Source organism: Pelodiscus sinensis, chromosome 2 (assembly GCF_052426305.1).
Source record: "Pelodiscus sinensis isolate ZL-2025 chromosome 2, ASM5242630v1, whole genome shotgun sequence".
NCBI lineage: Eukaryota > Metazoa > Chordata > Testudines > Trionychidae > Pelodiscus > Pelodiscus sinensis.
In genome coordinates this window covers 89,098,870-89,126,523 of record NC_143053.1, presented here as the reverse complement: position 1 = coordinate 89,126,523, position 27,654 = coordinate 89,098,870, and the positions used below count along the sequence as shown (strand labels likewise).

Here is a 27,654-nt window from a genome sequence, read left to right as displayed (position 1 = left end):
AGGACAGGGCTTCAAGGAAGGGGTGGGGCGGTAGATCTTCGCCTGTTCTGAGATTTAAAAAGTGATCTTGGGTGTAAAAAGGTTGGAGACCACTGCCCTAGTTGAACTGCAAGCACATGGCTCTTACAGTTAATGTTGTGTGCTATCAGTATGCATCTCACTTCACCTGTCCTTACTTAATGTGTGTGTCACTTTAGTAATACTGGTAGGAAAAAAAATGTTGAAGATGGAAACCAGCAGAATCTGGCAATTGTGCAGATGGACAACAGTAAACAAAATGTCTCACAGGCCACACATAAAACCCCAAGCCCTGCACCACAGGTTGCTTACCACTGACCTCAGTCCAGGCCAAGCACAATTTAACTACAAGTATGGCTGAGAACACGCACATCCCTTATTTTGGATATCAGGATAGGGTTTTGACCATAGTTCTGCAAATACATTTTATGACATGTCTCTTAAAAGGGCTGTTTTCACTACACTTGCAGTTCAGAGAGAGACACCCTAAGGATGGAAGGGGCCAGGAAGAACAAAGATTGCTGTGTTCTCCAAATCATCTTGACTTTTATTTTAAAAAGACACTACATACTGGCAACCCCTGAACCCTCAGGGCCTGATCTGACACAGAAACCTTCCTCTCCTCAGTCTTCCTCCTTTGCTGCCCCAGGCACCTGCGGTCCCTTTGTCATTCTCTTGATCTTGCTTCCTCCCTCTTCCCCTTCCTGTCACCTTTTCCTCCCGCGTCACCCTGACTCGCAGACACAGCTCCCTCCCTCCTTCTGCTGAAGGGCTTTCACCTGGGGGTCAGGCGTTGGGGTCCGAGGGGGCGCTGGGGGAAGAGTGTGGCTAAATGGAAAGGGGTGACAGAAGGGGGGGGAGTGGAAGGGAGCCGGTGGGTGGAGCCTAGAGAGCGTGGGGGGTGGGGCAAGTGCCTGGGCGCAGAGGAAACGCGGCAAGACTCGAGAACACGCCGGAGGGGCAGGGGCAGGGGCAGGCAGACTAACGGCTCTGGGGAGGTGGGGCCAATGCCGCAGCCGCCATGCTGGAGGAGGCGGGGCCTGGGGCGCCCCGCGGCCGGGCCCTACGATCAAGACGTGATGAGCTCGCACGCGGGGGCGGGGCTTGTGGCCGGGGCGCAGCCGAGTCTTGCTCGCGGCGGCCGTTTGGCCATGGCGCACCGCTACCTGCTGCTGTCGCGGGGCTGCTGCCGGCGCCGGGGCCTGCCCAGTGTCCTGACGCTGCAGCAGCTGCTCTCGGGCCGGGGCCCCTCCGGGCCGGGGCTGGCGCAGGTGAGTGACACAGTGGGGGGGGCGGGGCAGCCGCTGTCAGTCAGTCTCGGTTGGGGGTGTGGATGGCTCCCAGGCCTACGTGTGGGGTGTCCCGAGGACCGGCGGTGACCGGGTGCGCTCCCCGCGGCCAGCGCTTAACCCGCGTTCGGGGCCCGGCTCCGCAGGGGGCTGCTCGGCCTGGGGCGCCTGAGATTCCTCGGGGCCCGCCGAGTGCCCCCAGCCAGAAACCGGCGAGCGTGGCAGGGGCAGTCTTCGGCTTTTGCCTTTTGTCCTTGAGGAGCCGCGGATCAGGCTGCCCCGGGCCTCCAGCGTGACCCCGCCAAGTGGGAGCTGGTGGCCGGTCTTAGAGTATCGGCATTAAAGCAAGGTGGGGATGGTGGGAGGATTTAAGGGCGCCGGACGCTCTCCGGGCTGGTTAGCTGGGGCGCTCTTATCAACTCAAAGTTTTCTGGACCCCTACGAACTATTCGCTGCTCACCCATAAGCCAAGGTGTTTAAAAAAATCTCCTATGGCTCACTTTACAAGGAAGTGACCGGGATGCAGAAGGAAAAGTAAACTGGAAGGTCACAGGTTGCAAGCTGTAAGTTGCTGGTTTGAATCTGAACAAGTGCAAAATTGCACAAATAGCACTGTCGTGTGACAGTGACTGTTCACTCAGTGAAATGGTGTGGCCTCTATCCAGCTACTACAACACAGGTTTGTAGAGCACAGAAGCTTTCTGAGTGATCACTCTTATATGTAATTTCATTGGCTAGAAAGGGAGACTTGTCTTATAGCCTGGCATGGGACAGGGACTCCATTCAGTTCCCGACTCTTTCATTGACTTCCTAATCGCTCTCAGCCTTTCCAGACTTGTGTACCCCTTTCAGGAGTCTGGTTTGTCCTGTGTAATCCCAAGTTTCACCTCACTTAAAAGCTACTTGCTTACAAAATCAGAAATAAAAATATACATGTCATAGCCTAAGTTCTCTTAAGTGGCACTGCCTGAGCTGTGGTAGGGAGAGATGCCTCTCCCCCAGCAGGAACTTATCATGGTGCGGGGCGAGGTGCTTCTTCCCACCAGCCCCAGCAGGAACCTATCATGGCTAGGGCAGAGACATCCCTCCTCCTCCTCCTCCTCCCCCCCCCCCCAGCTGCTGCTGTAAGGGGAGATAGCTGGGGAGGGAGGGTCCTGACACACTCTCTCTCTCTCTGCTGTAGCTTGAAACCCAGCCCCCTAGTGCCCCCTCCCTGCACTCCCAGCCCTTTGCCCCAGTCCTGAGCCCCCCCATCACTCACCCACACACACACCCCACACCAATCCTCTGCTCCAACCCTGAGCCCTCCGAACCTTTGTGCCTCCTCCCTCTCCACATACATACATAACATGAATTTTATGTTCTCCGATATGGAGATGATGTTCCACACGTGTAGGAAAATTAGAGGGAACACTGGTCACAGCCTACTATTAAGGAAATATTTCTTTTTCGTTTTTATCATTGATTTATAAAATCAATTAGAATATATGTTTCAGTGTATAGTATAGAGCAGTATAAGCAAGTCATTGGATGACATTTTTAGTTTATACTGACTTAGCTAATGCTTTTTATGTAGCTTGTTGTGAAACTAAACAAATATCTAGATGAGTTGATGTACCCCCGAAAGACCTTTCCATATCCCTAGGGGTATGTGTAAATTTGGTTGAAAACTACAGTACTACATGACCTTAGGCAAATCCCTTAATGTCTCTGTGCCTCAGTTTCCTGTCTGTGATGGGAGAACAGTTCACATTGCTGCAAAGATAAATTAATGCTAAGTGTTTGGGATTCTTCAGCATTAGACCTCAAAGACTGAGTACACATTTTCATTTCAGGCGTAGTTTATTTTAATTCTTAGTTTCTTTGTGCAGACTTTAGTCTGGCCTTAACTTAAAATTGAACACATTTATTATTATTAACGGGTATATTCTGATTCAAAATACCAAGTTTTCCTTTTAAGTAATTCTTCTGTTAAGCAGATAGAACATACATGATGGTGAACATAAGAAACCTAATGTATTAACTAGAATATCTTGACTGGAAAGCATAACTTATAAGAAACTGAAGTAAATAACCATATGTAATGATCTGCCGTGCATGCCTTTATGTAAGGTAATTTGGTATGCCGTGCATGCCTTTATGTAAGTTACTTTAGTTGGCTGTGCCTGCCTTTATGTAAGGTATACTTAATTTTCAAAGGATTGGTCTGTTGGAAACTTTCTATTTTTTTCTAAGCAGACTTATAAAGTAGTTGATGGTTGTCATGTCATATTAAGAGGATATCAGTTTGGTCCATTTTACATTATTTAGTTTAAGACACTGACTTTCGACCTTTCTAGGAGTCTGATTTGCCTTCTGTACCCCCAAGTGTCATCTCATTTAAAAACTGCTTACAAAATCAGACCTAAAAATACAGAAGTGTCACAGTAAACTAGTACTGAAAATTGCTTATTTTCACCATATAATTATAAAATTATTCCTTGGGATATAAATATTGTGCAGGTTGGACCTGACTGATCCGGCACCCTCGGGACCTGACTGATCCTGAACAAAGTTATTTACTGGACATAGAGAGGTCCCCTTCATTGGCCTCTCAGCTCTCCACTCCTCCCTACAGCTGGCTGCTTCCAGCCTGCTCCTGAGCTCACTGCCCCCAGGCTCAGGCCCTAGCCCCGCTGCTGCTTGTCTCCAGAACCAGCCCTCCTGCTGCCAGACCTCCCTGTCCCTGAGCTCTATGGTTCTGCCAGACCAGAGAGTCCCATTTTTTAGCATATAGATCAGTGTACCCAATCTTATGAAATGCTCATTTGTGCTGATTCTGGTAATGATTTTTATGTAGCCTGTTGTAAAACTGAAGAAATATCTAAATGAGTTGAGGTGGGTACTTGGAAGATTTTTGTGTCTTTCTTAACCTTGGTAGAAATGTAGCCGTGTTAGTCTGGTGCAGCTGAAGCAAAAAACAGGACTGTGTAGCACTTTAAAGACTAACAAGATGGTTTATTAGGTGATGAACTTTCGTGGGCCAGACCCACTTCCTCAGATCAAATAGTGGAAGAAAAATGTCACAACCATTTATACCAAAGGATACAAATAAAAAAAAATGAACACATATGAAAAGGAGAAATCAAATTTCAGAACAGAAGGGAGATTGGGGGGGAAGGAGGGAGGTAAATGTCTGTGAGCTAAATTATATTATAGGTGATAATTGGGGAAGCTGTCTTTGTAATGGGTAAGATAATTAGCGTCTTTATTCAAATTTGAGTGTAAAGTGTCGAATTTAAGCATGAATGACAGTTCAGAGGATTCTCTTTGAAGTGAAGTCTTAAAAGCTCACTTGGTTGGGTCCAATAATGGTATCAGCAGAGTGAATATGTGAACAAAGCTGGCAACTACCCACCCAGAGAAATAAAAAAGCAAATTGAAAGAGCCAGACGAATACCTAGAAACCAACTACTTCAAGACAGACCCAAGAAAACCAACAATAGAACACCACTTGTCATCACCTACAGCCCCCAACTTAAACCTGCCCAACACATTATCAATAAACTACAGCCTATACTGGAACAGGATACTAAACTCCGAGAGGCTCTAGGAGAGAGACCCATAGTCTCCTATAGACAACCACCTAACCTCAAGATGATTCTTACCAACAACCACAGGACATACCACACTAATACCAACCCTGGTACCTTCCCTTGCAACAAACCCTGTTGCCAGCTTTGTCCACATATTCACTCTGCTGATACCATTATTGGACCCAACCAAGTGAGTTATAAGATCAAGAACACATATTCCTGCGCATCCAGAAATATAATTTATGCAATCATGTGCCGAAAGTGTCAGTCTGCTATGTACATTGGACAAACGTCTCAGACACTTCGCCAAAGAATCAGTGCCCACAAAACAGATATTAGACAGGATCACAAAGAAAAAACAGTTTCTTGCCATTTCAACCAGAAAGGACATTGTCTCAACGACTTGATTACCTGCATCCTGCTTCAAAGACCTTTTAAGACTTCACTTGAAAGAGAATCCTCTGAACTGTCATTCATGCTTAAATTCGACACTTTACACTCAAATTTGAATAAAGACACTAATTATCTTACCCATTACAAAGATAACTTCCCCAATTATCACCTCTAATATCATTAGCTCACAGACATTTACCTCCCCCTTCCTCCCTCCTCCATCCCCCTTCTGTTCTGAAATTTGATTTGTCCTTTTCATATGTGTTCATTTTTTTTATTTGTATCGTTTGGTGTATATATATGGTTGTGACTATTTTCTTCCACTATTTGATCTGAGGAAGTGGGTCTGGCTCATGAAAGCTCATCACCTATTAAACCATCTTGTTAGTCTTTAAAGTGCTATACAGTCCTGTGTTTTTTCTTTTACTTAATTAACCTTGTACATGTATTTCTGGTTAGGAGCCACTGGTTTAATACATTTTTTAAATAATGTTTTTGAAGTTTTTTGCCATGCAGTAAATAATAAGTACTGGTGTTTATTATTTATTGATAAACTTGATTTTTTTGGCCGTGACCAGTTTTTTATTTTGAAATAACAGAAACTGTAGGGAATTTTCTGTGATTCTTTTGTATTCTTGGTGTGGATTGGAATTATGAGGATATAGTGGCTTTTCTTTTTGTATGGTGAAAAATTTTGACACTGTCATAAATACCCAGCAATGCTGCTATTTTGTTTTGCAGCATAAGATTCTGAAGGAGATTGAGCATGAGGCAGCATTTATTCAGTCCTACAGGTCGTCTTGTATTTATCTGACACTGTTAAAATGGTGAGTAGAGTTGCATCACAGCCTTAATGTAACTCAGGTGTAAACCTGACCTGTATGCTCTCTACCTCTCTCCATTGTGGACTGTATTATAGTGTTACCACCTTTGTTCAGTAATGCTCATTAGGTATTGTTCTCTTTTCCTAACATAAAGGTTCCTTAAATTCCTTTGTCATGACAACTGTTTTATCCACATGATTGATAGGCTGGGCATAAAATGGCCTAACTATTTAGACACCATGAAGGCAAAGTATGCTTTATTTGCTCTTTGTTCTTTCCCCTTTTGAGAGACACTGCTTTCAGGGTATCATTTTAGGTCACTTTGGCATTCTCAGCTCCAGCTAACCTAAGGACAGTTTCCCTAGGAACAGTAGCATGATGTGCTAAAACTAGATTTTTCATGATATTATAGTTATTAGGTTGAATGTGTAATATCTTGGCTGTAATATTCCTTCGTAGTAGCCTTGACTTTTAGACTATGCAGATCAAGTGCTATACAAAATAATGAAGATGTCTCCTCTTCCAGCCCTGGCGCTGAGCTGAAATGGAATACATTTTTAAATAGAAACAAAACAAATCAGAAAATTAAATCAGATTTCATAGAGCCTTAAGTATGACAATACACAATGAAGTTGGAGGGAGGGCATCAACAGACTGAGAATCCTTCACATGCCTGTCAATCTCAGAAGTGAATAACAAGGAGATAGGAGCATTCAGTTCCTTCACCTTCCATAGATATCCAAAGCCCTTATTATGTTTCACAATCATATCAGATGCTAGAGCTGGTGCATCCTTTCCACTGAACTCTAGAACCCTGCAAACAAGGAAGGCACTTCAATTAGCACATATCAAATTCATATTACAGTATGCTGTAAATATATCCATATATATAATATTAAACTTTAGATCTTGTTTAGGATTTTTTTCTCTCAAATGGGCTTCTCAGTTCAGTGTAAGCACTGTCTAATATGCTCTTTTGTATTGAATCTCTGAGCAGAAATAATCTTGATTTTTCTCAAAGAAACTCATGCCATAACCGTGAGGATCTCACCTGTCCAGCCAAGCTGAGTGCTACAGCAAATACCCATTAGCTGATAACTTGAAGTACTACATGAATTTTTTACATTATCTTATGTCTGAGGTTGTATGGGAAATGTAAGTGTAAAACCAAATGTCCGCAATGTGTATCATATGCATTTATTTATAATAATTTTTTGTTTCATTATTTTTATTGACATTGTTGGCAAGATTATAGATTTGTACAGCAAAGGTAACAGATTTGCTTATTTCAGAAAACCATATGATTATTAATTTCTACCTTTATCCCATTTTTTTATTTCTTTGCTCATATCCTCAGCAATACTTACTGTATTAGGGTGGAAAAGAATCTTCTGATATACTGTGTAATATCTGATGACATCAAAAAAATTTAAAGAGCTTGTTTGAAAAAATGTATAACACTTTCTTGTTGCCTAATAGTGTTTGTGCTTCATCTTTCAGTTTCATGAACAGGTTACCGCTAGAGTGACTGCTAACAGAAGTACTGTCTTGGCACACATAATTGCTGCTTACAGAAGGTTCTTCTCCCAACCTCCTAAAGGTAATCATAACTTAGCAGTGAGTGAAATGCAGCTCATTGAGTTCTGTAGTGAAGACCACTCTCGTATTTCATTTGGCCTGGTTGTCCTCAGAGACATCAGGTTCCAGCATGAAATGATCACTGATAGCAAGATAGAGAATTGCATGTTGGGATCTGTGGACTGCACCTCCTGTTTAAAAATAAGTAACTGCAGTTTGCTTCATCTTATTCCATTTAAACTAGTCTTCAGGTTCCTGACAATTTGCTAGTGCATTGCTCAGTTTAAACCACGTTTACATATCCCTGATTTATAACTTTGTGTGGACTAGAAAGCTCTGATGAATTGTTAATGAGTATTATAAATGCTCATTTTTCTACATGTGTGCATTGGGATCTTGATGCACACAAATTTGTCACATAAATTGTGTGTGTAATCTAAAATATTTTAGTCTAATTTAGAGTTAATAGTGCAGTTGTATTTAAATATTATACATCTATGTGGTGCTTGACAACTAGGGAGAAGGACATGCTCATGCTGTTTGTCAATCTTTGGCTAGCTTTTTCAATACTAATCCTCCAGGTAGTGGGGGTAAAAGGGAATTATGGAGTCTAGTGAAAAGGGGTTGGTAATTAAAAGGAAAGATTCTTTTCCAGACACTCCTAGGTTTCTCTTTTTTTCCTAGTACCTTATTAAACACCCTTTCATTTGTTGACTTGAAGAGCAATTTGACTTCAGCTCAATGTTAATTTACTAAGAGAATAAAAACTTATTATTTTTCTTTTCCAAGTAAATATCTTCAGTCAAAGTAAACCAGATATGTTCTGCTGAACATTATAAAGTGATTCTTCAGTCTTTTCGAAAGAACTACTATTGAGATGAGGTTAATAACTTACATGATACAGGGTAATATGTGCATAATACTTATGCTTATTAAATTTAAGTACCCTCATTTGTCATAGAAGTATCAATTACTAGTAGTATTAGATGCTTTTAATGTGTTCTCTTCATAGGATTTGAAAAGTATTTTCCTAATGGAAAGAAGGTTAATGAATCCAAAGGATCAGCTGGTGAAACAAAAGGTATTAATGGGCTATTCCCATTCAAGCTTTACTTTAGACTACTTATTAATTCTGTAACTATGAGACTGATACATTCGTATTAGATGTTTGCAGATACTGTGCTCCACATAGTCTGTGGTTTCAGAGCCATCATTAAAACCTTTTTAGTTCCATATGGCATACAGGCTTTAGAGTTGGGGTTTTTTTCTTCCTTTTATGGATATGTATTTAGTGCCCTTTTAATGAACATAATCACGCGTTATACAGGCAGTCCCCGACTTACGCGGATCCGACTTACGTCAGATCCGCACTTACGAATGGGGCTTTCTCGCCCCGGAGGTCGAGGTAGCGGATTGCTACCTGCGAGCTCCGGGGGGAGAAAGCCCCGTTCGTAAGCTGCTCGGGTGCCCCTGGTCTGCTGGAGACCGTCTCCAGCAGACCAGGGGCACCGGGTGGGTTTCCGCGCTTCTGAGGCTTTGCCAGAGCAAAGCCTCAGAAGCGCGGGAACCCGCCGCTGCTGCCGCTTGAGTCCCGGTGCCTGTGGTCTGCTGGGGACGGTCCCCAGCAGACCACAGGCACCGGACTCAAGCGGCAGCAGCGGCGGTTCCGCGCACTTCTGAGGCTTTGCTCTGGCAAAGCCTCAGAAGCGCGGGAACCCGCCCGCTGCTGCCGCTTGAGTCTCGTGTCCCTGGTCTGCTGGGGGGGGGGGGGGCACGGCTAGTGTGCCCCCCCCCCCCCCAGCAGACCAGGCTTTTTTTTTTTGGACCCTGGGGCAGAGCAGCTGGGGCGCTGCCGATTGGTCCTGCAGCGCCCTCTCTGGGCACTACTGGACCAAGCTGGCAGCATCCCAGCTGCCGCTGCTGGTCAGTTTCAGCAGTGGCTGAATCAGGACGCCTGGGGCAGAGCAGCTGGGGTGCTGCTGGGTTGGTCCAGTAGTGCCGAGGAGCGGTGCTACTGGAGCAATCCAGCAGCACCCCAGCTGCTCTGCCCCAGGCGTCCCCAAGTCAGCCGCTGCTGAAACTGACCAGCGCTGACTACAGGAAGCCTGAGGCAGAGTTGCTCTGCCCCAGGCTTCCTGGAATCAGCGCTGATCAGTTTCAGCAGCAGCTGACTTGGGGACACCTGGGGTTCTTAAGTTGAATCTGTATGTAAGTCAGAACTGGCGGTCAGTTTCAGTGGCAGCAGCTGAATCTGGACGCCAGTTCCGACTTACATACAGATTCAACTTAAGAACAAACCTACAGTCCCTATCTTGTACGTAACCTGGGGACTGCCTGTATAAGCCTTTCCTAGAGCAATTTAAAACATCTGTTCCTTATCTGGACAGTAACCACAAAGTCTCCTTCGGGTAGTGTTCCCGTGGGTGCTCCACTGTGGGTTCCTTTCATGGTGTTGAGCCCCATTCCGGCGCTGCAGATCGGAGATCTTTTAGCTGTTGTTTGCCAGACCGCGCATGCGTGGCAGCCATCTTGCGGCTTTTCGCGTCGTTTCTGCGTCGCGCAGTCCAGCTCGCCAGTTCCTGTCAACTGTCCATGGACGCAGATGGAGAAACTGCTCCCTCTCTTGTCCGGGTTCATTCCTGTCAGGATTGAGATATATTACTTAGTTAGTGGTTATAGTTATAGTAGTTAGTTTAAAGTTAAAAAATTTCTCATAGTTATAGTTACTCCAAACAGTTATAATGCCTGGATCCCCAGGTTTTAAAAGGTGCGTGCTCTGTAGAGATTCCATGCCCGCTTTCGGACAGGCACTCGGCATGTATCAAATGTTTAGGTGAAGGCCACATCCCACAAAAGTGCCCTCACTGCTCTAAGCTCACGGCCCGAGCTCGGAGAGACCGCGAAATGTGGCTGAAAATGCTGCTGTTCGACAAGGCTTTTGCGCCACAGTCTGACCTTCCGACAGAGCCCGCTGCTCCTGTCCTTACGAAGGCAGCCTATAAGAAAAAGCCTTCTTTGCTGTCTCGCTCGTTACCAGCGAGAGTCAGTTTGGCGGACAAACCGGGCACCTCAGGTTAATGGGGGCCTGCGGGCCGGAGAAGGTCAAACGTGCCCGTAGTGCGTCGGCGCTGAGCCCATCTGAGCGCCCCATCGCACCGAGACAAGGCAGCACTATCGACACCGTCGCCGGCACCGGAACACACGGTACCGAGACCCTTTGACTCAACAAGAGTCAGGGCACCATCCTCATCCCCGGCACCGAGAAGCTCGGCACCGACATCACCGTCGACACCGGGAGCCACGGTGCCTACAACCTCGTCGGTATTGAGAGCCAGGGCACCGATGCCTTCTCCAGCACCGAGACTTGTGGCACCTCCAACTGCTGCACTCAGCGAAGCACCGGGACCATCCCATAAATCGACCCCCTATATGTTGCCTGTACAGAGGTCTAGTAGACTCAGGGAGAGAGTTCAGCGCTTCCCATCTCTGTCCCCTAGCCCGGGACCAGAGACGTTTTCACCGGAGCCGCCATCCCTATTGCCACGCTTGCCCAGGGTGCCTCACCACCACTCATCCTCTACACGGCATTCTGTTTACACACCATCTCCGCGGTATTTACTACCGGCATTGTTACTCCCCATCGCCTTCACATTCCAGATGGCGTTCCAGATCGCCACCATCGTATCACAGGTCGTCACACTATGAACACCGCTATGTAAGGCAGTATGACTATACACCTTACTATGATGACCGATGGTACCGTACATATGACCCCAGGGACCGATTGTCCTGCTCGCATTCCCATTCAGCGGCTATATCTGTATCACCAGCCCCATCATCTCCAGCGCCACTTACAGCAGTATCTTCCTCTCCACAGTCTGAGAGACCACTGACTCCTTCTGGTGATCACCGTAGGCCGCTTGACTCTGGGCAACAACAGGTGCCTTTTCCTCCAGAGACAGAGGACTCTCATCAACAGTCCCCGACGGAGGTTGCGTCTTCATCCCCTGATGTCGCTATTTTCCAGGGGGATGCCTCCCCTACTGACGACATAAAAGACTTCCAAGATTTCTTTAAAAGGGTCGCTGAATCGCAGAATGTTAAAGTGGGTGAAGTGCAACAGAAGCAGCACCATTTGCTGAGAAACTTACACCCTTCTCAGTCCACAAAAATAGCATTGTCATTGGACGAAGCGATATTGGAAATTGCCGATTCCATCTGGCAGACACTAGCCTCTCCTCCATCCACGAACAAAAAGGCGGACAGAAAGTATTATGTTCCTGCTTCTGGCATGGAATTCCTATTCAGCCATCCTGGACCCAATTTTCTGGTCCTGGATGCGGCCCAACAGAGATCAAAAGTTCTTCAATATAAGACCACCGCAACAGACAAGGATGTCAAGCGTTTGGACCTCTTCAGCAGGAAAGTCTATTCCTCCGCCACACTCTCGCGCCTCATGGCTAATTACTCCGCTTTGCTAGCAAACCACTCTTTCGATAACTACGCCAAACTGGTCCCTCTCCTAGAGCATCTTCCAGAATCAAAGCATCAGGTTTTAAAGGGAGTCATACAAAAGGGCTTTACGTCCTCACGGTCAGCGCTTCACATTGCGTTAGACACAGCAGACACAGTGGCACGTACCACAGTGATGGCGGTAGTTATGAGGCGAGCATCATGGCTCCACATGGCGGTGACTCCCAAAGAGCTCCACACAAAGGTGGAGGATCTGCCCTTTGACTGGCAGAATCTGTTTGCAGACACAACGGACCAGGTCCTGCACTCCGGAAAAGACACACGCACTACATTAAGAACCCTGGGGATGTATACCTCGCCCTTTAAGCCCTTTATAGTAAACTTCACACCCTACTAGAGGCAGAGACCTTTTCCTTACCCGCCATACCAGAGCAGACACTATGAATCCCAGAGAGGTCGTCAACGACCCCAGAGGTGTCGCCCTCAACAACACAAGCCAGCTCAACAACAGGCAACCAAACAGGGATTGCGTAGTCAGATTATACTTAATTGCTTTAGTCAGATTATACTTAATGCTGGATATGGGACCAGATTGACAGCCCTGGAAAAATACTCCCCATTTTTGTAAAATGGTCACAAAGGTAGAGTAATCTTCCCCACATTGCCCAGCTAGTCAAGCACCTCCATGTTCTAGAGGAACCAAATCTAGGAAATTGTGTAATTTCTTAGCTTCCAAGAGTAGAGGAATACACATAGTGGAGCTCTGTTTTGTTTATGGTCATATAATGTGGTCATTTGTTGATTAAGGAGTGGGATTACATGACTGTTTTGTTTGGGGAGGAGGAACAAAAAGAGAAAAATGTGATTCTTCAATAAATTATACTTTATTGATTTCAGAGATGCTTGGCATTAGTAACCTATTGTGCATTTAGGGTTAGGTTTTTTTTCTTCAGAAAAGCTTTTAAATATAATATAAACAGAAAATCACTGTGTGTGTTTGAGATTTCTGTAACATTTGAAAATGTTGTTAGTGTGTTTCTTTATTTTATCCTTTTTTTTCTTTTTCTTTTTTTATAGAAGTAAAGCAAACTAATGGCCAGCGACCTTCTGGGAGTAACAGTGGAGGTGGTGGAGGAGGAGGTGGAAAAAGAGGAGGCAAGAAAGATGACACTGGATGGTGGGCCAGATTACAGAAGGTCTTCAATCTAAAACACATTATTTTGGGCATTGGCTTACCTTGTATAAACACTGTGTGGTAACCCAATGAGAGAATATGATTTCGAATCTTTTGAAGAAGTGCTTAGTGTATTTTATAGTAAACTTTTGAAGGTAGATCAAACTTCTTATTGTCAGGGGAGGTTAATTTTTTTTAGGCAGCATGTGTATTGATAGATCAAACTGATAATAGTTTTCATAAAGTTTGATGTATTTAGTAAATATAGGTAAATCAAGTTATTTTGGTTTTAGAAAAACAGTTGCCATAAACACAGCTTTCCTGGAATTTTTTCACACTATTAAACATAATACCAAAGAATACAATAACTAAGGGTAGAAACAATATTTTTCTTTTCAATTTCTTTATTCTGTTTGACTGTACTTTGAGTATAGTTAGTTTTCTTTCTCCTATATAGGTTGATCAGTTTCCCCTTTTGTTTGTGTGGGTCTTTCCTTCATTGCTGTGTATGTTTTTTAAAAAAGCAGGTGAGGGGTATGAATGTGATTATAAAATCACAAAAGTTGTCAGGAGAACGAGTCAGGAGTAAATATCTGAAAACTCTCTAATCGCTTAGCTTTCAGGTTAACTGTGTCCTGTTACTGTTTTATAAAGCACTTAAGATCCTCTTACAAGACATTTCCACAGTAATGTTTTTTTCTTTTGAACATAAAAAGTACAATATTTTGGCAAACAATTCAGTTTAGCTTGATGCACTCCTTGTTGTACCCTAAGAACAAATAGAAAATACACCTCTGATGTCTATTCTTTTGTTTATGTTGGAGAGATGAAAAAAATACTTTGTTTTTCTTCTTTTGGTGTTCTAGGGTGACTTTCCATGGGATGATAAAGAGTTCCGGTTTTACTTCATGAGCAGTTCTATTTTCTGGGCTGCTCTTACGTATTACACTTTCTTCAGGAACTCTGGGAGAGAAATCACTTGGAAGGATTTTGTCAATAATTACCTTTCTAAGGGAATGGTGAGTAGTAAGTGTGGAGAATCCTAAAATAAGAGATAGCTAGTTTGGGTAGCAGCGTTAGTGTGACTTCTGCCCAAAAATATCTGAAACATACTAACAAAGGTAACTAATAAATAAGTTTCCCAGAATTTGACTTTCATTATTTTTTAAGTTTGACTATTTTAATTTGAAGAAATTTGGAATGTGGAAGGGTTAGCTATTTTAAGACTTGCAGTTCCAGGAAGTTGAAAACATTCTAAGGGTGGGATTAGTGTAGTGCTAACAGTGGTGCTGCAGGAGGCTCCCTGCATGATTGAGACCCCCCTGCATACGGCATGGGGGAAGCTGCAGTCCTAGTCTGATGATCGGAGACTTCTGGACAAGCGTTCAAGGAGAGGGATGAGCCTGCAGCTGCAGGGAAGGCCACTCTGCTCCTGAACAGTTTCTGCCTAGGGACAGCTCCTGGCTGAGGCCATATCTATGATTCTGGCTAAATTGGTACAGTACTGCTGAAATTTAATGCAAGCAGGGTTGATTTTAGTAGATCTGGTGAAGACATGAAAAATTTATGGGAGAGCACTCTCCCATAGATTTGTATACTCCATCTACCTGAGAAGCGTAAGGGAAGTTGGCAGAAGAGGTTTCCCCCATCACAATAGCACAGGAACAAGTGGATCTAGCTAGGTCAACTTCATTTACATTATCTACCTAAGTGAAGTACTGTAACTTGGGGCTGGTGTTACACTACTGCAGTAAATTGACCTAAGTGAATAGGGCTATGAAAGCAGTGCTGCAGAGTGTTTCTTTTATGGGGCTGGAGACAACTGATCCCTGCAGGGAAAGCTACAATCCTAGTGATGCTGAAGAGGAATGAGGTGAAGTCTGCAGGGGCGTCAACCCTGTTGAATTGCTACTGCCCCAGGGACAGCTCCCAGGTTCTCAGCTGTTGGGTGAGGGTCCATGACACCAGGGCTTCACTGCCACCACAGGACTGTGATATCTGATCTGTGCTGGCACAGGGTGTAGTGGGAGGCTGTACTTATGCTGATTGTTACTGATGTTTTTTTTCATTTATTACAGTGTAAGTTGAAACTGACAATTTATAGCATCTATATATTTTAAATTGAATCCCGCCAAGCCTATCAGTAAGACAGACCCTTAATTCAGTTGAAAGGGGCACTCAAATCAGAGCCCTCATTTGCAGGGTGAGGTGGGGGAGAAGGTGGACAGAGGCTGATCCCAGTTCCCCGCAGACAGAAGCTGATAGAGGCAGCAGTGCAGAGAGGGGCAGGTGGCACCCTTCATCTTGGCACTCAGTTTCCCTCTTCCCATTCAGCATAGCCATCCCTATAAGAACTGACTCCTCCTTCCCTCCTTTCCCCCTCGGTTGCCTCTGATATAGAGGCAGCAAGGAGGGCAGGAAAATGAATGTAGTTGACAAGATTGACGGATAAGTCTACATGTTGACATCCCTGTTGTTTTTTAATAGAATGGCCATCTCAACCTCAACTGTACCATATAGTTGAGATGCTAATCTCAAACTTTACTTTGCTTCTTCTCTACATTAAAAGGAAGATGTGGAATTGCATCCTGTTACATCAATGGAGAATCTGGGCTGCATTTTTTAAAAAATAAGTAAAATGATCTGTAGTGCATTCTAAAAATGTTTATTCCTTCCTCTTGCAGGTAGACAGACTAGAAGTCGTGAACAAACGCTTTGTTAGAGTGGTCTTTACCCCAGGAAAGTCTCCTATGGAGGGGGTAAGTTTTAGGTTTTAATATGGATAAATTTATTGTAGAAGGAAGCAAAACTATCTTCATTTCAAGTACAAAATTGTTGCTGCAGAGAACTTGGTCTTTCTAATACCATTCTCCTTTTTTTTTTTTAAACTTTTGTAGGATTATTTTTTAATATTATTACTGTTTTATTTTCCTGTGTCTCCTGGTTCTTTGCCTCTATCTATGCTCTACCCCTGTAAGTAGCTAAAACCAAGACACATTATGAAGCTAATTTAAAAACATCGTGGTTTTTCTTTCCTTCCAATGTCCACTATCTTAGTCCATGAGCAGAGCCTTCAGAAATCTGTGTTTTAGCTGCTAGTAGTTTCCTACTGTAAATAGTCCACAACATGCTGCATCACCTGGTACTGAAAATCCTTTTGTAGTATGTGTATTTATTTATAAATTCACTTGACTGCCCCACTGAAAAGAAAAAGTTTGGATCTTCATGACTTTTCAGTTTGCACTGTGAAGTGAAAACTGAAGATATTATCACAGTCAAAAATCCATTTGGTGTCTTAAACATTGGTGAAACCTGGTTATTTCGGGTAACTAGTTCCCTGTAACTTGGAAAGTATGAGCATAAGTGCTGGCTAAGGTGCTCCACAGAGTAGAGTACCCAAATACAAGCCTATATTCCCTGTAAATTACACACACTTGTGGCAAAGGCACAACAATTTTTCATGTACCACTCATGTCACAAACTGCCACTCACAGTTTCCTCTGCTCATGGGGTGGGTGCTGCAATGGCTAGACTAATGATTAAGGCTGAGCAGGGCAAACTGCTGAGATCTCTTTCTAGGCTTGAACTGGATTTTCTCTCTCCAACTCAAGACTCAGCATCTTCCCTCAGTCCCAATGCAGAGCACTCATTCTCTTATCATTGACTGTCCCCCTGCAGCCCCAATTCACTCTGCTTCTCACATGCAACACCCACCAAACATACCCCATTCTCCTTATACCATTATTCCTCTGTTCCCTCCACCCTGACACTCAGTTCCCCTCTACCCATTCAGCATAGCCACCCTGATAAGAACACTCTTTTTTAAGTGAAGTTTGCCCAAAGACTAAAATATAGTGCTTAGTGGCCCATGCAACCCTAAGAAAATGTAGAGGGAGACGTTGATAACTATTGACATATTTGGGTGACAACAATGATCATTTCAAGCAGGCTTAAAGTGAAGTAGGCTGGATAACTTCACCGCTGGCCATATCCCTACACATCATTCCGTGTTTAAGACATTATGTAGTTATCTCTTCTATTTTTAGATTGTACCCAAGAGGCTTCTTTTCTAGACTATCAGCTTTTGCTGAGCCAGTGTCTTGAAATATGCAATAGTTATTTCATCATTGGAACTAATGTGTCTTACTGCTCATATTTGTACACTTTCTCTTTAACCTATTAAACCATGATTGGCCTTGGTTTCTTTACCAGTTAATGGTTAAGGTCATAATTTTATGCAATATTAGGTTTTCAGGGTAGTCGCAATGAAAGACAAATCCCAGAAACCTGTTTCTTAAAATTAAAAAATCTAGTTTCAGCATTGTTTCAAATCTGAGTGGTGTGGTAACAAAAATAGTGTATTAACTACTAAGCACTGTGATGAAAGTTAATAGTTAAAGTGCCATAGCAAGGCACATTTTGAAACTTCTTTTTAAACCTGAGTGAGCAGCCTCCTTCCTCTTCAGGTGAAATAATCATTACTAAGACCAAGTACCACTGTATATTTGCTGGGCTCTTGCTCTCTCTGCCACATAGGCAGCCCTAAGTTTCCCTTTGAAAATGTTAATGTCTGGTCTTTTGTGCTCATTGCAGTCATCCTCTCATTTAAAAAGTAAAAAAAGTCAAAATTTAAGCCTGTTAGAAGTGCATGAAAATCCTGGCATATGACTTCTGTGATTGCATGATCAAAGTCAGGTCTTAGTAATGGTCCTCCAGTAATAATTTAGGTGATATGTAAGTTTCCTTAAACCTAAACTCATTCTGTTCTGCAGTAAATATACATTACAATTTTGTAAATTAAATATTTCAGTTTTGAAATAGTGAATCAGTCCTTTAGTCTGAAGTGAGGTCACTGACTTTTATGTCTGTTTTTTATCTTTAGATGGATTGTGAAGAGGCTGAAACAAATTATTCATCTTGTGCTGATCATAATTTTATTTTTTATAGCAGTATGTCTGGTTCAATATTGGTAGCGTGGACACTTTTGAACGGAATCTGGAAACTGCACAGCAAGAGTTGGGAATAGAAGGAGAGAACAGATTACCTGTAGTCTACTCAGCAGAAAGTGATGGGTAAGAAGTTGTTTAAACACTAGATACATAGATAAACTTTCTTTCCCAGTGGAATAGTAGGATTGCCTGGTATGCATATCATGGCACACTAGATGGCAGTATTATGAAGCAGTCATTCTGCTTTGACCTTTGTGTGTGTTCAATGTACTGTACATATAATCAGGAGCAGATGAGGATTTTGCGGGGCCCAGGGCAGCACAATTTCACGGGGCCTCCCCTTTGACATGGCGCATGCGCGGTGGCGCCACGGCGCATGCGCAGGGCTTCTTGAAGTGCGGAGCCCGGGGCAGCCGCCCCGCTCGCCCTGCCCTATATCCGCCACTGCATATAATAAACTACTTTATTCAGAGTTTTCATTACATGTAAGCTTTTCCCAAGCTTAGTTTCTTATTACATATTACGTATCTGTTTCTGTGAATCTGCAGTTTAAACTTAATTTAGGTTTGCAGCACCTGTGTTACCCAAATAAAGAGTAGTGGCTCCAAAACAAAACTTATATTCTTTCCATTTATCTACTGTGGCTTTGTTTTTCTGAACTGGCTTTAGTACAGACCCCAACTGTCCCTCTTGTTAGCAGTGTGTATCCCGGACTCTGAATGGCTGAGGTGTATGGGAAATGGGTTTTTTTAGCTCAGTAATTTAGTTTCATTCTGGTCCATCGGAGCAGTTATTGAAAGAATGACTGCTGTTAAGGGGTTTCTTGACCCCTTAAGGAGATATAAACCTGTTCTGGCCTCTTGAGAAGCTGCTAGGCACTTGGCTGCTGCCTCTCCATATTTGCATGTTCTTTCACTCTCTGTCACTGTTGCCACCATCTGAATTGGCATATTTTTTCTCACTCTATACTAGGTATTGATGCATGGCAGGGTTCTCTCTGAGTTGTGCGCTTGCATAGGAAAAAATTTCCACCCCACCCACCTCCTGTGCAGAGCCGCACAGCCTCATGGCAAGCGGTAGGAGGCTGGTCTGGTGACCAGGAGTGGCAAGTACCGGGGTCTGTACTAGTGGGGAAGGCAAGTAGTACTAGTAGAGGCAAGGACAGTGGGGGCCTGGCACAGAAGCTGGACAGGTGGGGGGCAAAAGCACCAGCCGTTTGTGGTGGTGGGAGGTACCGAGTGTAGGTAAATTCTGGGGGCTGGGGGTCCTGGGCTGGGCACTGCTCTCTGTACGGGAGAGGGGAAACAGGCAAGATGTGGGGCTAGGGACAGGTCTTTTGGCTGTGGGCCCTAGACTCAGCTACTGTCTGTTTATTTCTGGGGGAGCAGATAGCATGGCCCTGGCATATACAGGCAGTCCCCGAGTTACGTGGATCTGACTTAGTCGGATCTGCACTTACGAACGGGGCTTTTCTCGCCCCAGGAACTCGCGGGCGGCAGGACCACCCAGACGAGCAGTGGTCCCGCCACCGCGTCCTCCGGGTCAAGAAAAGCTGCTCCGGGTGTCCCTGGTCTGCTGGGGACCCCTCCCAGCAGACCAGGGACACCCCGAGCAGACCAGGGACCCGCGCCTCTGCGGCTTTGCTCCGGAGCAAAGCCTTGGAGGCGCAGGACCCCGCCGCCTCTGCGGCTTTGCTCGGGGTGTCCCTGGTCTGCTGGGGACCCCTCCCATCAGACCAGGGACACCCCGAGCAGACCAGGGATACCCAGAGCATAGTCTTGGAGGCGTCGGACCCCCCGCCTCCAAGGCTTTGCTCTGGGTGTCCGTGGTCTGCTGGGGACCCCCCCCAGCGGACCAGGGACACCCGGAGCAAAGCCACAGAGGCGTGGGACCCCGCCGCCCCCGCGGCTTTGCTCCGGGTCTCCCATATCTGCTGGGGGGAGGGGGGGCGCAGCTAGTGTGCCCCCCCCCCCCAGCAGACCAGGCTTTTGTTGTGGACGCCTGGGGTAGAGCAGCTGGGGTGCTGCCAGGTTGGTCCTGGGGGGACCTACCTGGCAGTGCCCCAGCTGTTCTGTCCCAGGCTCCAGATTCAGCCGCTGTTGAAACTGATCAGTGGCTGATTCCAGGAAGCCGGGGGCAGAGCAACTCTGCCTAGGGCTTCCTATAGTCAGCTGCTGATCAGTTTCAGCAGCGGCTGAATCTGGAGCCAGTTCCGACTTACCTACAAATTCAACTTAAGAACAAACCTATAGTCCCTATCTTGTACATAACCCGGGGACTGCCTGTATACTGCTGGCATATGGGGGGCAGATTGCAAGGTTGGGCACAACTACAGAGTATGTGCGGGGGTAGGTAATTTGCCAGGCCTATAGAGAAACCAGCTGGCTGTATATGGTCCTGATGGGGGCACAGACAGTGGGGCATGTACCGTGTGTGTTGGGGGAGGATCCAGCTAGCTGGGTGGTTTTCAGAGTGCAGGGTCATGCACCTTGTCAATTACCTGCTTTGTATTTTTTTTTTTTTTTTTTTTTTTTTTACATAACAATTTAAATTATATATAATTTAGTTAGTAACTGGTGGGTGCCACAGTGGCGCACAGCTACATAAGCACACATGATGTCATATTGGTACAAAAGACAAAACTCACTCCGCTCACAGATGGAAAATCTTAGAGGGAATACTGAAGCACAGTGTTCTTGTTTTCTCTATCGGACTAGGAAAGAGAGTCCAATTTAGCCTGGATTCAATTCCTTGATTCCCCACAAACTGCCAATATGACTTTGAGCCAAGTCACTTAAACCTTGTCATCTTTGCTGAAATGGTGCATTTTTTTTCCCTAGGGGTAACTTGTGCATGAGCTGTTCCAGGTAAAAACTCAGTGAAGACTGCCCGCTTTTTTTGATTGACCTCAAGGTCAGCACTGTACCCCTGTCAGAAGTTGATACAGTAAACTGAAGTGCATTGTCTTCACTGTATTTTCAGTGGGGATCGCTCACATGTATTCATTACCCTGAAGTCAAAACACACTTCTCTTAGTTAAGACAAGGCTTATATGATGTCTCTGACTCAGTCCTCATCAGTAAAATTGAAATGTAAGGTACTTCCCAGGGATATTGTGACAATAAATGCACTATGAAAATGGAGATGTCTTAAGTATCTGAGGTAACTAGCTTTCAGAGGGCTGTGTTGGTACACAATGAGCAGTGATGGTGAAAAGTGTATGAAGCATGGTGAGCATGGGTACAAAGACAGAATCTACTGGGATTGAATGAGGAAGGCAAAAAGGAGTAAATAGAGTGAAATAACAGCATAGCAAAAAGCAGCATTAGAGAAAATAGGGAGGAGGAGTTAAGGGGGAAAACAATGTCTGCAAGAGATGTTCCAGCATAAAGATTGGGAGCTATTGTCTTAGGACATAACTGGCAATCTCATTAGCTGAGAAGGTTTTAACGGGCACGGAAACAGTTGCTTCTCTCTTCGGAGTGGTGTTCTGACTAAAATATTGGGACATACTGTCATTTCCCATTGTGCTTGTTACAAGGATAAGTATATGACTTTAGTTTCCAGTTCTATCACTTGTCACTAATTAGATATGTAAGAGTATTTTACTGTTTAAATGCTGTTCACCATTGCCTTTTTTTAAGGGCTTTAATTCAAATGTATTTCAACCCTCCTTTTTAACTGTTGATTCTTTGCAGTTGTGATCAGGAAAAGGAAGCTCTATAGAATCTGGTTATGGTTTTTCTAGTTGGGTATCTGTTCCCATATTTTTCCCTTAATCTTGTATGCAACTTGAAAAATATTTACAGGTTGGACCTCCCTAGTCCGGCACCCTCGGGACCTGACTGGTCCTGCATGACGGATTTTTCTGGAGCAAGGGAGGTCATTTCTGGCCCCCCTGCTCTGCCCTTCCCTTCCCCCCCCCCCCCCCAAGCTTCCCATCCCTCCTCTCCCTGTGGCTTATATGAGCCACATGCCGGACTTCCCAGCTCATACTCCCTCTCCCCTGCAGCTCATCTGGGCTGTGCATCGCCTCCTCTTTCCGCCCCCCAGTGCTGTGCTCATTTTGCTCCCTTCTCCCCTCCCTCCCCCCCCCCCCCCCAATTCCCTGCAGCACACCAGGGCACTCTGATTCTGGAACATCTGTGGTCCTTCAGACCACGGATGTTGCCAGATCAAAGAGTTCCGGTTTATGGAGGTGCACCCTATACAAACATTATCTCTGGCTTAATTTATCTGTAGTTTACTAGATCATAAACAGCGATGCATAACCTCAGATCTACAATAGAAATTATTTTGTATACATTTGAATATATAATGGTGACTCTTCATTAATGTGTGGTTATTTTCCCTCTTCTCTCCTCAGCTCATTTCTTCTGAGCATGCTGCCCACAGTCCTTATAGTTGGCTTCTTACTATACACTTTAAGAAGAGGGCCTGCTGGAATGGGTCGAACAGGGCGAGGAATGGGTGGACTCTTCAGTGTAGGTGAAACCACAGCCAAGGTCCTAAAGGATGAAATAGATGTAAAATTCAAAGATGTAGCAGGCTGTGAAGAGGCCAAATTAGAAATAATGGAGTTTGTTAACTTTCTGAAAAACCCAAAGCAGTATCAGGATCTAGGAGCAAAAATCCCAAAGGTAAGGGATAACTCAAAGGATGAGGGATATATAAAACTTTGTGAATCCTTTTTCCTTTCCTCATGTAAAATTATTTCAACTACCAAGCTATGCTGTCGGGAGTTTTGAATCCAAGAACCTTAAAGTAGATGGTGCTCTCAAACTCTTGTCTTCTGGCAAAGATTCTGAAGAAAAGCCAGTATTAAGAGCCAACAGTGTGCATTGCTACAAGATTATCCCTATCCCAAGAGGCATATTCCATAGTCATGTTGGCCAAAATTAGTGAACAAGAGAAAATTTACAGGCTATATCATATAATCCGTTGCTGTAAATCTACCTCTTTTTTTCCCTCTCCTTCCGCCTCCTTCTCCCCCCCCATCCCATTTTATACCTACCATACTGAAGTTCATATTTTTCAAAATTTTGGCCAAAGTTCTTTGAATTTACTTCTTACACTAAATCTGTTTTTAAAAACAAATGGTCATATGATGTCTGATTTTGATCTTGCATATGCTGGTTTAACACAAGTATAACTCCAGGAAATTTAAGTGAGATGAGAATCTGATCCACCAAAACTTGATTTTTCACCCTGTTTTAGACCTCTTGTATTGGACTGATTATCTGGAGAAGATGGTCTGATAGAAATGTTATCACATACATTTTTCTTTGAAAGAAGCTAATTATGCTCCTTTTTGCAGGGGGCCATTCTGACAGGTCCTCCAGGCACTGGGAAAACCCTTCTAGCTAAAGCAACTGCAGGAGAAGCTAATGTTCCATTCATTACAGTCAATGGCTCTGAGTTCTTAGAGATGTTTGTCGGCGTGGGTCCAGCTAGAGTAAGTCTTTGGTCTTGCTCTGTTATTGCAGCATCAGTTGTTTAAAAGACACTGTCAAGGTTGGTAGGCCAAAAGTTTGATATACCTTAAGTTAGTCATCTGTTCAATAGCCTACTAATAATTTCAGGTGTTTCTCATTAATGATAATCACAGTTACCTTATTTTTTAAAAAAATTAGTGCCATTATTCTGCAGTTGTGGGCCATTCTGTGCTTCTTACTTTGCTGTGTTTGCTCATAACTTCTGTTCTGATGCACTTATATCTGTGACTGCAGCCTTGGCAATGTCTCTTACCTCACTAAATTTTTGTCAGCATTTCACTGAGACCTTTGGTCCCTTTTAAATGTGTCTTCATAAACTTGTCTGGGTCATAATTTTGCTTCTAGCTGAAAGTTGAGCTAAGACGACTTAGTCCCAAATCTGTGTATTAAACCTGTTTGGCTGTTCTAAAGAAGGTTATAAAATAACATTTTCAGATGTAGTTTTGCATATATGCATAACAAATCAATGAATTGGAATTAAAATTTAAATATATAATGTCCAACCCTAAGATACAAGCAGTTTGAATACAGGTTTCAGACATAACTGTAACATAACAGCTTGTTCATCCCTAACATGATTTTGCAGCTTTTACTGATAAAAGTGCTGCTTGTGGTTAAGGGATTTTTGGGTGAGGTGGTACCTAATCACTGGAACTGGACCATTAACTTCATGTAGATCAGTAGCTTTAACCCATATGTACTCATAGAATCATAGAATACTAGGACTGGAAGGGACCTCGAGAGGTCATCGAGTCCAGTCCCCTGTCCACATAGCAGGACCATGTTTTTATATAAATAGATTTAAAAAAATATTACCAGCCCCACCAATATTAAGGTTACTCAACACTTCCTGTTTTCAGTTGCTTATAATAGGGTCAAGCTCTAATTTATTTATTTATTTTCATGCTGTGAGTTTGCCTTGGGCTGAATTCTTATGGAAAACTTCAGCCCAAACAGTTCAGCAGTTTCTAATTTCATGACTAGGAAAGAATACATTGCTTTGCCTATATGAAAAGTTTCTACTCTGTGTGTCTGTCTGTGTGTTTGTATTTTAAATGTAATGCCTATCACCCTCCAATTCTTTGGATTAGAGACTTGAAATTTGGCAGGGAGGGGTGGCCTATGAGTCTGGGTTTTGCCTTTTGTAGTCTCTGTGAAAATGCATCCAAATCTGAATCTGATATAAATCTTCAAAAAAAAAATTAAGTTCAGCTCAGTAGAGATTTAATAGCTAAATTCTCCAAAGATCTGATGCACATTGAATGTGCTTAAGCATTTCAGCTGTTAGCGCTGATCAGACTACACATGTGCCATCCCCACAAAGTGAGTGAGAATATTTTATTTCCCCTCTGTGATATTCCAGTCATATGCAGGGGAGATATGTACTATTTCCCACAGAGTGGGACAAAAGCAGGGCTGCAAGAGTAGATTGGGGCAGGAGCCTGGAATTAAGTTGGAATGGTAGACTGGGACCGGATGGGAAAGGGAATTGGGATGAGAGGGCATGTATTGAAGGAGGCCGCTACTAGTAACCAGTAAAGGAAAGATATAGGGAAGACTGAAAGTCAGTTGTTTTGGCAGGGGGCAATGACACTAATACAAAATCTGGAGTTGGGGAGTTACTGGGACTGGCTGGACAAGAGAACTAGGAACCATTGAGGAGAATGGGGACAGGGCAGAGAAGACACAAATCTGATAAGGAGCTAGGATATATTGGTGAGAACTTGGATTAGCTTGGTTTAGCAACTGGGACAATCTGGGAGAGGTGAAAGAAGATTATATGAAGAGCCTGCTGAGGAAGAATGGGACTGGGAATTAGTGCTGAAGAAGGAAGAGACTGCCTGGATGAGAAGACGAGGTGGTGACTAGGACTGACTGAGCAAAGAAACTTGGGACAGAAAAAGGTGGTGGTGAAAGAAAACAATATCTGAATGGGTAAAGATAATGGGACTGGGACAAGGAGCCAGAAGTGAGGAAGAGATAGGACTGGACAAGGAAAGTTATGGGGGATGAAGCAAGAAGGATGAAGGTCTGGGAGAATGGGCAGAAGTCTGTTCCTCCTAGAGAGCAATTCCATCCAGAACCTGGAATGGAACTTATGATTCATGAGTCTCGCCATTCCTCTCATCAGAAAGTATGAAGGGAAAGCCACTGACAAAGGGTTTCATCCTCCTTAGTGCTGTGTTCCTATATAAAGTATGACAGCCTACCACTGCTAGCAGTTTTTGTTGTCTCAAGTCTGCTGTGCATAAAGATTCCAACCCAACCAATGAGCCATGTGGGTATCAATATGAGGCCACATGATGAAATTTCTGATTTTTCAGTTCGCTTTTTTTAAAAATCCAATACATTTTTTAAAAAAGGAAATTGTTAAAAACATTATTTAAACTGCTGTGTCAAGCACTGAGAATGAAGAAACTAGAGTTAAGGTTACCTGTGTAGTTTCAATTCAGCCTCCTGGTATATGTGCATTACAGCATAGTCTTTAATTACACAATCACGTAACTTTTTTTTCCCACAGACATCTGCCTCATTTGTTATATTGTGTGGAAGGTGCTTGATTAATGAGAAGCTGTTCAGTGTATTATTTTATCCTGATGGTTCTGTCTGTTCCTAAGCTTTATTAACTTTATCCAACTAAAACCCTGCTTTGAATATAGAATTTAATTTCCATATTCATTTTTATGGTGCTTCTCCATATGGCATCGGAATGCCTCAACATTAAGAGATCTTCACAAAACCTCTGTGAGGAGTAAGAATGTTGGTATCCCCATTTTGTATATAGGGACCTGAGGCACAGAATTAAAGTGAGATTTCTGGGTGCCAAATCTGAGACAACTAGGACTTAAGCTTTCAGCCTTGAGCAGTACGCAACATTTATATATTCAAGTACAGTTCTTGTTTTCAACATTACTTTGCATTACAGAGTGCTCAACATGTCTGCAAATCAAGTCCCATTCTCAAGTTGGATGCCTAGAGAATGAGGAACCAACAGTTAGTGATCAGCAGTGGAAAAGTTTGATTTGACTGATTTGCTTAGCACCACACAGGAACTCTGGCAGAGGCAGGGATAGAATCCAGTTCTCTAGGGTTCAATCTTTTCTTCAATGCCCTGCCTTACTTATTACAAATCTCTCATCTTCAATAAATCAGATCCTGCAGATAGGAATATTTTATCAAACAGCCCTGATTCATCATCAGAGCAGGTCTATCCTGTTGACTAATAAAATGAGATCATGTAATTTAAAACCATATTATAATGAATATGCACAAGGGCATGCAACTTTGCAATTTTTATTCTGGAGCTTCCTAACTTTTGAGTGCTTAAGCAAACTTAATGTTAACATAGTTTTTGTATACAGGAAACCCTCTCCATTTTCAGTAGATGCGTACCTGGCACTATGATAGATGGCAAAATTTGTGAATATTGGGAACCATGGCTCGCATCCATTGCGGGAAATTCCCCCGCAGCTCAGGATAGTGGACACAAGTGCGCAAATATGTGGAACCACAAATTGTGAACGTCTCCTGTATATCAAACAATTGTTTTCTCCAAAATTCATTTCTCATTCCTCACTCTTTTACCTTATTTGAGATGTGACTTTATTTTACAGCTTTAATAACCAGAGTAGTAAAGCTGTAAAATTGGATAATATTGGCAAATAGTTCTCCATAGACTCTTGTGTAAGTTTTCTCTTGGATTGGTTTACTCCCTTGGCTTCTCCCTTTCTATTTTTTTCTGTTAGAGCCCTTTGTCATTTAGGTATTTTTCCCTCTTGCTGACTTGGCTCTCATGAGACCCTTGTGATCTGATTACTAGTGTAGGTCAGCAGAATACCGCCATACAGCCACTCAGAATCCAAAACCTAGACATTCTGTCTTACTG

General features: G+C 43.7%; 1 protein-coding gene across 3 annotated transcripts in view; it reads left to right on the top strand.

Annotated features, from left to right (window-relative positions):
- Positions 1 to 1,009: 1,009 nt before the first annotated feature.
- Positions 1,010 to 27,654, top strand: part of AFG3L2 (AFG3 like matrix AAA peptidase subunit 2) — a 45,937-nt gene continuing 19,292 nt past the window's right edge. The window contains exons 1-10 of one of the 3 annotated variants that reach the window (XM_075920999.2): positions 1,012 to 1,289; positions 6,017 to 6,102; positions 7,600 to 7,699; positions 8,690 to 8,758; positions 13,228 to 13,346; positions 14,191 to 14,343; positions 16,009 to 16,083; positions 18,272 to 18,396; positions 22,640 to 22,913; positions 23,591 to 23,728. In XM_075920999.2, the coding sequence (XP_075777114.2) occupies positions 6,100 to 6,102; positions 7,600 to 7,699; positions 8,690 to 8,758; positions 13,228 to 13,346; positions 14,191 to 14,343; positions 16,009 to 16,083; positions 18,272 to 18,396; positions 22,640 to 22,913; positions 23,591 to 23,728 (1,056 nt within the window). In that variant the 5' untranslated portion in view covers positions 1,012 to 1,289; positions 6,017 to 6,099. Of the gene's footprint in view, positions 1,290 to 6,016; positions 6,103 to 7,599; positions 7,700 to 8,689; positions 8,759 to 13,227; positions 13,347 to 14,190; positions 14,344 to 16,008; positions 16,084 to 18,271; positions 18,397 to 22,639; positions 22,914 to 23,590; positions 23,729 to 27,654 lie in introns of all 3 variants that reach the window. The other 2 variants (XM_006117495.5, XM_006117494.5) reach the window with 2 other exon arrangements.